This window comes from Chelonia mydas, chromosome 7 (assembly GCF_015237465.2).
Source record: "Chelonia mydas isolate rCheMyd1 chromosome 7, rCheMyd1.pri.v2, whole genome shotgun sequence".
Taxonomy (NCBI): Eukaryota; Metazoa; Chordata; order Testudines; family Cheloniidae; genus Chelonia; species Chelonia mydas.
Genome location: NC_057853.1, coordinates 40,611,125 through 40,623,667, shown reverse-complemented (window position 1 = coordinate 40,623,667; position 12,543 = coordinate 40,611,125). Strand labels below are relative to the sequence as shown.

The 12,543-nt window shown below is 40.0% G+C and overlaps 2 protein-coding genes across 5 annotated transcripts in view; one reads left to right on the top strand and one right to left on the bottom strand.

Annotated features, from left to right (window-relative positions):
• The window catches only part of LOC102944498 (centromere protein P), a 316,300-nt gene that overhangs the window by 87,496 nt on the left and 216,261 nt on the right, over window positions 1-12,543 (bottom strand). The window lies entirely within an intron of this gene.
• Window positions 1-12,543, top strand: part of ECM2 (extracellular matrix protein 2) — a 39,755-nt gene that overhangs the window by 2,332 nt on the left and 24,880 nt on the right. For all 3 annotated transcript variants that reach the window (XM_007055582.4, XM_027817952.3, XM_027817953.3), the window contains exon 2: window positions 5,440-5,758. In XM_007055582.4, the coding sequence (XP_007055644.1) occupies window positions 5,464-5,758 (295 nt within the window). In that variant the 5' untranslated portion in view covers window positions 5,440-5,463. The remainder of the gene's footprint in view (window positions 1-5,439; window positions 5,759-12,543) is intronic.

The window sequence follows — 12,543 nt, the reverse complement described above, 5'->3', positions numbered from 1 at the left end:
ACAGATGTGGGGACCCGCATGAAAGACCCTCTAAGCTTATTTTTACCAGCTTAGGTTAAAAACTTTTCAAAGGCACAAACTTTGCCTTGTTTTTGAACAGTATGCTGCCACCACCAAGTGATTTAGACAAACAACAGGGAAAGGACTACTTGGAGTCCCTATTTCCCCAAAATATTCCCCCCAAGCCCTTACACCTCCTTTCCTGGGGAGGCTTGAGAATAAACAAGATGAGCACAACCCCCTTGGATTTTTAAGACCCCAAAAATCCAATCAGATTCTTAAAAATCAGAGCTTTATTAGAAGAACAAAAAAAGATAAGAGAACAACTCTGTGAGATTAGAATGGAAGATAATCTTACAGGCTGTCAAATTCAAACATAGAGAATCCCTCTCGGCAAAACCTTAAGTTACAAAAAGACACAAAAACAGAAATACACATTTCCTTCAGCACAGCGAATTTACAAGCCAAAACAAAAAAAACCTAATGCATTTTTAGCTAGATTACTTACTAACTTTACAGGAGTTGAAGGGCTTTCATCCTTGATCTGTTCCTGGCAAAGGTATTACACAGACAGACAAAAGTCTTCCCCCCCTTCCAGATTTGAAAGTATCTTGACCCCACATTGGTCATTTTGGGTCAGGTGCCAGCGAGGTTACCTTAGCTTCTTAACCCTTTACAGGTGAGAGGATTTTGCCTCTGGCCAGGGGGGATTTTATAGCACTGTATACAGAAAGGTGGTTACCCTTCCCTTTATATTTATGACACCACCATATGCTTTGTATCAAGAAAAGGAAAACTTGGCAAACCTGCAGTATGAAAATGACCTGACACATTAGCAGAAAAAAAAATCACGGTGATTAAAAAACTGTTTTAAGATCAAGAGACTGAGACAACATCTTACAACTATCTATGCACCAATATAAAGGCATTATTTGAAAGGGGATGTGCTGACTTCATTTCACTAAATTACAGCAACTGCTAACTTGTTATTCATCTATCAAGACTTAGTGACATCCTCTAACTCAGTATTATTTACAATTACACACATTATGTATACAGTCAACATCATAAACCAAAATCTAGTTTAAGACAAAGGACAATAAAATCACAGAAAATATAGGTTTTTGTGGGTGCTTCATGTTATAAGAACTAGAGTATGAAAATTTAATGCCCATGCATTTGTACTGTACATATGGGATTATGGCTTCCAGTTTTTGTACCAGAGAAAAGATCTAAATTTCTCATGCTCTGACATTGACCCAAGATGTCATGCAAGCAATCTCATCACTAATACTGTGCAAACACAAAAAAAATCACAGCTATTTCCAAGAAATATTTTTTGATTAAATGGATACCTAAAAAGACATCAACTACTTAACTTTAGCTTTCCTAATATTAAATGTACTAGATGTCTTCTATTTCAGCATTTTAAATGGATGTTGCTACTGTAATTTGTGAAACTGTAAATATTAAAAGGAACTTCATTTTTGCCTCAGTTGTTGGGATCCCAAAATATTGCCATTTTGAATCCTGTCTTAAATGAAGTCTAGTTCAGGTGAAAAAGTTATTCTAGCTCCTAGGGCAGAGGTCCCCAAACTATGGGGCGTATCCCCACTAGAGAGAGCACAGAGGAACGTTCGGGGGGGCATGGCGGGGCCCAGACCTACCCCCAGCCTTGGCCCCTGACCATGGCCTGGCCACGGCTTCCACTCCCAGCTCTGATCCCAGACCTACTTCCTGCCTCGGCCCCTGGCCGTGGCTCTGTTCCAGCCCCAGCTGCGACCCCAGCCTCAGCCCCCTTGCCCCTGTCCGCACCTGCCTCCCCAAGCAGTGGCCTCACTCCTGGTCCTGTCTCCCAGTGGGGGTGTGCGTGCAGACCGGAGTAAGGAGGGGCATGACCGTGAAAAGTTTGGGGACCACTGTCCTAGGGTTATACAACACTTTCTCTTAAGGCCATGACTAATATTCAAAAGATTCTGGACACTTAACAGAATTTAACTAAAAATTTCATTTACAAGAACAAAAGGTCAGTATGGCTAAGGAAAGCTAGTGCCAGAACAAAATCCCTAACAACATCTCCCCAAAACACAAATAAAGCCCTACTGCACTATCATAATCTATTATTTGCTAAGCTCTAATGAGCTCAGTGCTTTACAAGGCACAAAGATAAATACAAACCCTGCTTGAAGAGCTTAGAAAAGAAAGGAAAGTAATTGCTTTAAGCCTCTCTTGGAAGAATGCCACAGATTTAGTCTAGGCTATAAAGATGGCGGGTTATAGCCCATGAAAGCTTATGCCCAAATAAATTTGTTAGTCTCTAAAGTGCCACAAGGACTCCTCGTTGTTTTTTTTAAAGATGGCGAGGTGTATTCCAAATCACAAGTCCTCATCAGAGAAGGCCCCATTTTCTCATATTTGTAGGATAATAATGTTAGCATCTACAAGATTGTCACAACAAGTCAGAGGACAAAAGCTGGTGAAATACTTGTCATAAGTACCTCTTTTTGGAGTGCATTCCCCACTTGAAAAACAGCTGTGTGACATGCTTGCTGTATTCCAGAAAATGCTGGAATCATGTCTAGTGGGGTTTGTTTTAACCCTGCTTGTTGGTGACAGTAAACATAATTTGATGACTGGTTCAGTGTACTAACTCCAAAAATACAACAAGGAGTCTGGTGGCACCTTAAAGACTAACAGATTTATTTGGGCATAAGCTTTCGTGGGTAAAACACCACTTCTTCAGTAACTCCATGATCTTTAGCTATTTTGAGATGTGTTTTTAATAGTGTAGGGAACAACTCAATATGGAACAATCCTTTTGGATTATAGCCCTTGTGTTCTTCACTAAAGATCATTTGGGATACAACAGAAAGAAGTGGATTTGCCAATGTGTGAAGAACCCGTCATTCCTGAGTTGCAGAGGTCAGGCAGCCATAAGCAACATTGGTGGTCAAGGGTTGGAGAAAGCATTCCTTTAATTACAGCCATCAATGAACTCTTGTCTGCTGCCTGGGCTGGAGGCACGATTTGTATCTAACAGAAAAATAACAATTCTCACTCTGACAATACAATGAACTACCACCATAAACTTAAATCTAGCCCCAAATGTACCGCCAGTTACTTATTAGATGAGCAGTGAACATGTATTTGAGTGGTATGAATCTGGAAATCTGTTCCATATTCAGGAAGGGATTTCCAGATCCATGCTGCCTGAACACAGTATCCCTGTATCCAGGTCTATATTTGAATTCAAGTGTACTGCTCAACTATAGAGAGTCACAATTACAACACTGGTTAGAGAGCTCTGTCTTTACAGACTTTATCCAACAGATTAAATTGTCCATGCCAACCTGCCATTTTGGGATATGAGAGCAATCCAGGGTGGATAAAAATCAATGATTAAAATTTTTTTTTAAATTGATTTTTTAAATTTAAATTGGATTTTTTTAATAAAATACTTTTTGAGGAAAAACCTATCTAAAGATAGTTTTAATTAAGATATATCTTTGAGCTATATGTCTCATCATGGAATAGGGATCATAAATTCTAATTCTATAGTATGAGACAATATATTCATGTAATGCTTAAGAAAAGTTCTGTAAATGAATGTCAATAGTTCATCGATTAGGGACCCAATCTTATGGGGTTCTAGGGGCTTCTGTATAGATTATTTAGGTTAATCTTTCTACCTACCCAATGGGACTCAGTGCTCAGTCTAGAAGATACCATCAGAGATGCTTAGTTTTACAGTTCTCAAACTGTGGATTTGTGTCTCCAGAGATAACATGGTTTCAGAGTAACAGCCGTGTTAGTCTGTATTCGCAAAAAGAAAAGGAGTACTTGTGGCACCTTAGAGACTAACCAATTTATTTGAGCATAAGCTTTCGTGAGCTACAGCTCACTTCATCAGTATGCATCTGATGAAGTGAGCTGTAGCTCACGAAAGCTTATGCTCAAATAAATTGGTTAGTCTCTAAGGTGCCACAAGTACTCCTTTTCTTTTAGAGATAACATGCTTGTTAACAGCAAAAATGTTTTTAAATAAATAAATAAATAAATAGAGGTGAGAAGTAACAGACCTCAACCCTATTGTCCCTCTGCAAATTTATGTACAGAGTCAATCCCGTACCTCTCTCTAGAAGTGCAAAGTTTCAAAAAGTTCAATAAATAGAAGAATGTTGGGGGTGGAACAGATCTGGACAAAGAGAAGAAGTCTGGAGATAAATGTGAGAAGGGAGGGACAGGCAGTAGAAACAAAAGTGAAACTGTTGAGCAGCATATTCCAGAAGTCTTGAGGTCTTTCTGAGTGTAGCCTTCATTGATTTGAGATCTACCATACCATTCTCTCACTAGAAAGGAAAACCTACAATGGCAGCAGGCCATAAAAGAGAATCAGTTTGGGAATAAGAACAATTCAAGAAATATATGTTTGTTGATGATGTTTTAAAGAAAGTCACACCAGTCAACTGGTGGAATTCACTTAAGCACTTGGATTCAGAGACTGTTGAAATGATAATCTCACTTTTAACAGCAGTAGCTTCTTCTGACGGTGTAGAAAGAATATTTTCTTCCTTTGGACTAATTCATTCCAAACTGAGAAATCATTTGGGACCTGAAACAGCAGGAAAGCTGGTTTTTCTTTTCCAGATGATGAACAAACAGGAAAATGAAGGTGAAGATGACTGAGTTAGCTGCAGAAGCCAATATTTTAAGTTTCTTATGTTGATCTGGCTGACATAGTCAATTTAATTTTTTTTTAATATTTCATTTCACTATTTTCATTTAACTATTTTATTTTAACAAAAACAAACCTGATTTTAAAAAACTTGAATGTTTAACTAAATTCAAAAATTCATATGCTTGTTTTGCTAAAATATTATACGTTTGCTGTTGAAGAAAAAAATCCAGAATACATAACTTTATTGTTTTAGTTTAAATAAAACAATTTAAATGTCTGTCTGGTGATGTTCTCCTCCTAATACATCATGGCAAGAAAATCCTCCAAATAGTAATGATTAACCTGTTGAATTGGAGATAGTTCTCCTCCCAGTGACTTCATAAATATCTGCTTCAATTACCTTTGGTAAATGAAATAACCAAACACATCATTCATTTTCTGATATAGCTGTAAAACTAGTTTGAAAAGTTTTTAAAATAAAAAACTTAAAAATGTATAGTGTGTACCTTCTAAAAATGAAACCTACATCTATCTCTAAGTTTTGAAGAATATGTATTAAGGTTATAACAACCAACAAGAATGCACTTTTATGTAGAAATCTATGATTAAATGAAGTCTTCCTGACCAGTGATTTAAATCATGATTTAAACCAAATCCACCCTGGAGCAGTCTAAGCATTTTCTGAAAACTGTGTTTTAAACTTGCATTACATGACATATACTATAAAAAGCTGTATCTATATCTCACTTTTTCTTTTTTAGGGCACTGCTTGTGAAGAGAAAAACATGCAGACTGCATCTTTGCTTTATTATTTCCTGCTTGTCTGTTGGTGTATTGATTTTGTTGAAAATCAAACAAATGAAATTCCTAGGCGGCAAAGAAGGAGAATGCGCTATAGAGGATCAAGAAAGGGTTCCTCAGCAAACCACAGACCAAACAGACAACCACAGATTAAGACTTCAACTACTGTTGCTGTAGTACCAAGTGTTCCCCTTATTAATATTGATGATGGCATTACAGAAGTATTTGACTCTCTTATAGGTTTGAGTGGACATGAATCCAGTTACAGTGTCTTACCAGGTAAGAAGAGAACAATGATGTTTTGCATTTTACCTCTATACCTAGAAACCCTCCTCACTGTAGGCCACACTTTTCCTTTGCTTTAAAAGAAATTCATGCAACTGTAACTTTAAATTACACACACACTCTCATTCAATGGTAAAAAGTGATGTGAATGAAGAGTTAAGATGATATGTAGAGTTGAGCAAAACTCAAACGTCTGCAAACCAGAAAATTCAGTTAAAGTTGCCTATGCAAACTTAACTCTGCTCTCTCTCAGCAATGCCCCAATATGCTCCATTAACACACACACCTCTTTACTCTGCCAACCCCACAGCTGCTGAAATGTACAAGTGCTTTATCTCCTTTTACAACCCATTCACATTCACCCACAGGATACTATCTAACACTATTAAAGGACAAAAAGGTTGCCCACACCATCTTCCCTCTACCTTCTTTAAGCAATATCTCAATATGCTCATACTAGCTCTCGGCACTACTAGATTCAGGAGGTTCCAGATCCTAGTATACACCCATACAATTAGCCAACTCCCCAGAAAGAATACCACATGTACACAATTTAAAAACCATTTCACAGCCTTTTACAACAACCTTACACTTACTCACAGGACACCATCTCACTTTCATTAACCATCACTAAAGCATCAGAATCTTTTCATATTCCACCTCACAATATCCTTTATAATAAAAGCACTATACCCTTCTATTGACATAACCTACACAATTCTGCATAGAAATTATGCATGTTGCATCCTGAAGGTACACATGCACCTCTTCCCTTTTCTCACACACAAGAGGGTAGAAAACAGATGTCCTCATATCACAGTCACACCTCTGTCACACACCTCAAAGTAATCCACAGATGTTGCAAACACACCTCTACCAAGCACAGCTAACTACCGCATCCACCATTCAGTACAGTTAAACCCCTGTGCCCTGCTAATTATAGAATGCACACAATTCTGCACTGAAATGATGTATAGTGGATCCTGAAGATATACATGCAGCTCTTCCCTTTTCCAACACACATCAGAGGGTGCAAAAAATAGACCTCTTATCATAATCACTGCTGTCACACACCACAAAGTAATCCATAGACGTCCTCACCTCACAAACACACTTCTACCAAACAGGCCCAACTACAGCCTCGAACATTTAATGTAGGTACACCTAATACACTGACCGCACCTGGAGTGTATCCAAATAATTTCCAATGATTATTAGCCAGTTCCAAGGGAACAGAGGGAAGATGGGGTTCAATGGTATACTGGCAGATCTGCAGGGTTCACTAGAAGAGCTGGTTGGGGTTCAGAGGGGTTGGGGTGCACTGGTAGAGCTGGGGGGTTAGGGTGCAGGAGGATTGGGGTGCCCTGTCAGCACTGTGGGATGTAGGGCTTTTTTAGACTCATAGACTTTAAGGCCAGAAGGGACCATCATGATCATCTAGTCTGACCTTTTGCTCATTGCAGGCTGCAGAACCCACTCTGGCAATTGGTCCATAACCTTTGGCTGAGTTACTGAAGTCTTCAGTGAATCTACCATTTATTCTTATTCAAACCAGCAAGTGACTCATACTCCTCGCTGCAGAGGAAGGTGAAAAAACCCGAGGGTCTCTGCCAAGCTGACCTGGGGAAAAATTCCTTTCCAACCTTAAATATGGCAGTTAGATCCTGAGCAAATGGGCAAGACCCACCAACCAGACCCCTGGGAAAGAATTCTCTGTAGTAACTCGGAGCCTTTCCCATCTAATGTCCCACTTCTGGCCACTGGAGATATTTGCTACTAGCAGACAGAGAAGGGCCGTATGCCAGTGTAGGCAACCTGATCATACCATCCCCTCCATAAATGTATCAAGCTCAGACTTAAAACAAGTTAGATTTTTTGCCCCCACTACTCCCTCCCCTTGGAAGGCTGTTCCAGAACTTCACCCATCTGAAGGTTAAAAACCTTCAGCTAATTTGAAGTCTGAACTTGTTGATGGCCAGTTTATATCCATTTGTTCTTGTGACAACATTGGCTCTTAACTTAAATAACACTTCCTCTCCCTCCCTGGTGTTTATCCCTCTGATGAATTTATAGAGAGCAATCATATCTCCCCTCAGCCTTCATTTTGTTAGGCTAACCAAGCCCAGCTCCTTAAGTCTCCTCTCATAAGGAAGGTTCTCCACTCCTCTGATGATCCTGGTAGCTCTTTTCTGCACCTGTTGGGGTGCACTGGCAGCACTAGGGGTGTAAGAAGGTTGAGGTTCAGGGTGGTTGGGGTTCATTGCAGGGCAGCTGGGAAGTGCAGGGGGATGGGGAAGCCAGTTTGGTGTGCACTGGCGGAGCTGTGGTGTGTAGGGTAGTTGGTGTGCACTGGCACACGTGATGCAGGGTTGTTGGGGTGCACCGGAAGAGCTGTGGGGTGCAGAGGAGTTGGAATGCACTGGCAGAGCTGAGGAGCAGGGGTTTGGAGTGCACTGGCAGAGCTGTGGGGGTCAGACAGGTTGGGATGCACTGCAAGAGCTGGGTTGTTGCCGTGCAGGAAGGTTGAGGTACATTGACAGAGCTGAGGGTGCAGTGGGGTTGGAGTGCACTGGCAGAGCTGAGGGGTACCATGCCTCCCTCACGCCTGAGCCCCCAATCTATCTCGCTTCCCCTACCATCCATCCCCATTTATCTCCCCACCCAATCAACTCCCTCCCCTTGCAACAGCCCCAAACCCCTCTTTCCTATTCCTCCAATCACCTGCTCCCCTAACACATCTCTCCTCCCAGGAAGAATTCACGTATCTGTTTTCTACCTCGAAATATTTTGATTACATTCCCCCCAAAATAAAATTGCCACATGTGGATTCTCAAATTGTAGGGACATCCAGTGATTCAGTCCAAAACTTCTTTTGTTTTAGGAGGAGGTTTGTCATTAACCTATCCTTAGATATGTTAGTGGAATGGGGAGTTCAGAGCCTTCAAGAGGTCTGTTACTCATCCAATCATTAGTATTTCTCAGTTTAACAGTACAAAACACCAAAAGGAAACTTTTTTGGATGGACCCTGTAATTCAGGAACCCATTGGTTAAATAATCCCAAATTTGGATCACTAACACCATATAATGCTCTCATGAGGCATATCAAATTTCAAAGCAAGCCAATTAACAGTTCAGATTTAGAGCACTTACAAGATTTAAGCTTTAAAGCATATAAAATAGCAGGAAAGGAAACCTTCCAGACATTTTTCGGTATTGGCACATCAAAAACGTACATTTTGTAATACCATTCTCAATTTGGGTCCCTCAAAGATTTAGTGGCTGCCATGCACTACCTTGCATAAAACTTGACAGATTGAGACCATTTTGACCTGCATCATAATAATGGTTTTATCTCTAACTCTGGGCAAAAAAAAAAAACCCCACCTAGAAATTTTTTTAGAACTTTTTTTTTTCAGAGCATATATCTTTGGAACCCTGGCTCAAATGACACCCTCCTGAGGCACACCAGTTTCAAAGAAATCCAACTAAGCATGACAATTTTAGAGGACTTAGAAAGGTTGATCTTTAAATAGATGTCATGAGCCAACCTTAACTATAGTGGCATTTATATATATATACATATAAACCTTAATGTTAGGCAATACTACCAACACCCCCTCTAACAGACACACCTACTTAAATAAAAAAATAAAAGTTTTACAATCCTAATTACTGCAGTACTTTTTTTTTTATAATTTACTGTGTTTAGTTCATGAAACTTGTTAATGACAATCATTTCTGCATGTCTATGTCTATAAGTCTCAGAGGGTTTTTGTTTTTTTTACCGCATAAGAGTAATATTTTCTGTAATTTTCCACACACTGACTGCACTTTACCTAATACATTTTTTCCCTTAGCCTCACTAATGTTTTCATAACCTCAAAATATCCAGTAGCTTTTAAGATCATGTAGTAATGTTCATAGCTCCTTTCTTAACATATCTGGTAAGTCAATTAATGGCTGCTCACTGGTGCCCTAATGGCAATAGTATCAGTGATACTCAAGACCACTTCAGATATTTTCCCAAATGTTAAAAACCTTAATACTTAAAATATTCCTTGAACTAAGTGTTTTGGGTATACTCTGATTTGTTTTCTTAATAAAATAAATTAATAGCTCTGAGATAATGGCTCTAAATCTCAAAAGATTATTAGAAATGATACTCCATGTCAGATATGTTATCAGTGGAAAGACTGAGCCTCACAAGCATACAAAACACATTCTTAAGAGACAAGATCACCAATCTCAGTCCATATTTATAATCTGGTGATATTTAAAAGAAGCTGAATATAATGACACAGGAAGAGACAAAATCTTGATACTGTATAAAAATATTGCATGTTATTTCAGGGTCTACTTACTGATTCTTTAATCTAGAGCATCATGCCTGTCTAGAAATTCTCCATACTAAAAATAATTTTGTAATTTGGAGCAGAGGGACTTGCTGCCTTAGGGAACTAATAATGGAGTATTTCACCTACGTTTATTAAAATCAGACCCAAATCATAATAATCTGATGCTTGTTTGGTGGACTATGTGAATTAAATTAGTGGTCTCTATCCAGGTCCTAGAAAAACATTACAAAAATCACTACCACAGTCTGCATATCCAAAAGTACTAGTTCACATTATGAAAATTTTCTGTGTCTTACAGGATGTGTTGCATACCCAGAGAACTTTTGAAACCTTCTTGTGGCTCAAATGGCAGAAAAAAATTGTATTCACATTTTCTAGAACAATTCACTTTTGGTTTGGACCGTCTTTCATACTAAACTAACCATCTCAAAACAAGCTTGAAAATAGGAGGTTTTAATGGAAAGGCTGACAAAACTCTGATTGTAGTAATTTCAGTGGGTGCTAATATAATGCATTCATAATGATACTACTTACATGAAACCTTTCATTTGAAAACATTCTTTAAATTAAATAGAACAAAAACCACATAAATAGCATCTACTCTATTTAAGCAATTCTCATCTTTCTGTCAGAGACCATCAGTCATGTTGAAATAATGCGCGGTTTCCTTCACCCCCAGTTCTGTCCATTTCTGTTTATCTAGACTTTTACCCAAAAGTTGAGGTAAAGCCACTGGTCTTATTTTAGTCGTAATGCAATACTGGAGTTGCACCATATTTCCAAAGATTGAAAGTCCTGTGCTTAGCTGCCAAAGATTTCAACCACAAGGTATTATTCAATCTAGTTTTTAAAGTTCAAAATTTTAGTTAAGATCAGATTTGGAAGTGTCTATTAAATAATAGACCTGCTATAAATTCTGCTTCAGCAATAGAAAAAAATCTTACATTTCTGTTGCTCCAAAGCACCCCAAGATCTTACTCTCCTAAATGATTACTCTCCTCTCCTCGCTCTTGCATAACGCCAATTAAAGACCATTTCTATTAATTTAAGCACATGCATGAAAAGGAATGGACACAAATAGAATATCAAAAATAGTAATCAGCTATCTGCATTCCTTTGAGTGTAAGATCATGTACACAGAGATGAAATAAGTAAGTAAAATATTTCGTTACCTGTAAGGCAACTTTCCAGTCTCGTTTCTTGTTTATGGGCTAAGTCCTGCCTGTTATGTAGATCAGTGTAATGGGAGGTACAGTGTTGCACTATTTAAGGGGGTGCAGTCTTTCCTACTCCTTGCATTGCTGGTCCTGTATGGTGTGTGGATAAGAGGGGCAGTGAGGGCCATAGTTCAACCTCCTCTCTGCCCCCTATGGGATATCATGAATCCCTGAGGAACTAAGGATGAGGTACAGGGACTGCAATTCTGCCTGGTCCTTATACCGGTCAAGCAAGAGGAGAAAAAGTTACTTGCTCCCGAGCTATCACTGAGCAATGCAAAATGGCTAGGCGGATTTTGTCCCTATATGTATAACACCGCCCTTTAAGAAATTTGAATTTAAACAGAAAGCAATATTAATAATTGAATATATACATCTGCAGAAAGAAGCCATATCCTGACTCATTTCTTACCGAGTTTTCATTCAGACAAAACTTTCCTTGACCTCAGATATTGTCAAACAACAAAAACAAAAGAGAAATTTTGAAGAAAAGCAGAGATATTTCCAGCTCAGATAGGATATATGCTACTTTGCAGCTGCTGGGTTTTTATTTTTTTTTCAGGGCCAAGTGTACTGTTCTTTGAGTTTCCTTTGAAGATCTGATAAATGAAAGGTGGGGGGTAGCTCCCTTTTATGGACACCCAGCCAGCCAGTAAGCTATAAATCCTTCTTGGTAGTAGTTCTGTACTTGCTTTACCTGTAAACTATGTAAAACTATGGCCTGTGGGCCATACCCTGCCCAGCCCTTGAGCTCTTGGCCGGGGAGGCTAGCCCCCGGCCCCGCCCCTGCTGTCTCCCCTTCCCCGCAACCTCAGCTTGTTGTGCCACCAGTGCTCTGGGCAGCAGGGCTTCGAGCTCCTGCTGGGCAGTGTGGCGGCGTGGCTAGCTCCAGCCGGGCAACACGGCTGCCAGTCCTGGTGCTCTGAGTGGCATGGTAAGGGGGCGGGGAGCGGGGGGTTGGATATGGGGCAGGGAGTCCAAGGGGACAGTCGGGGGACAGGAAGAAAGGGATGGTTGGATGGGGCGGAGGTTCGGGGGGGCCAGTCAGGGGATGGGGAACGGGGGGGTTGGATAGGCATGGGAGTCCTGGGGGGCCTGTCAGGGGGCGGGGGTGTGGATAGGGGTTGGGGCAGTCAGGGGATAGGGAGCAGAGGGGGTTGGATAGGGGGTAGGGTCCCAGGGGGGTGGTCCTGGGAGGAGGCGGTC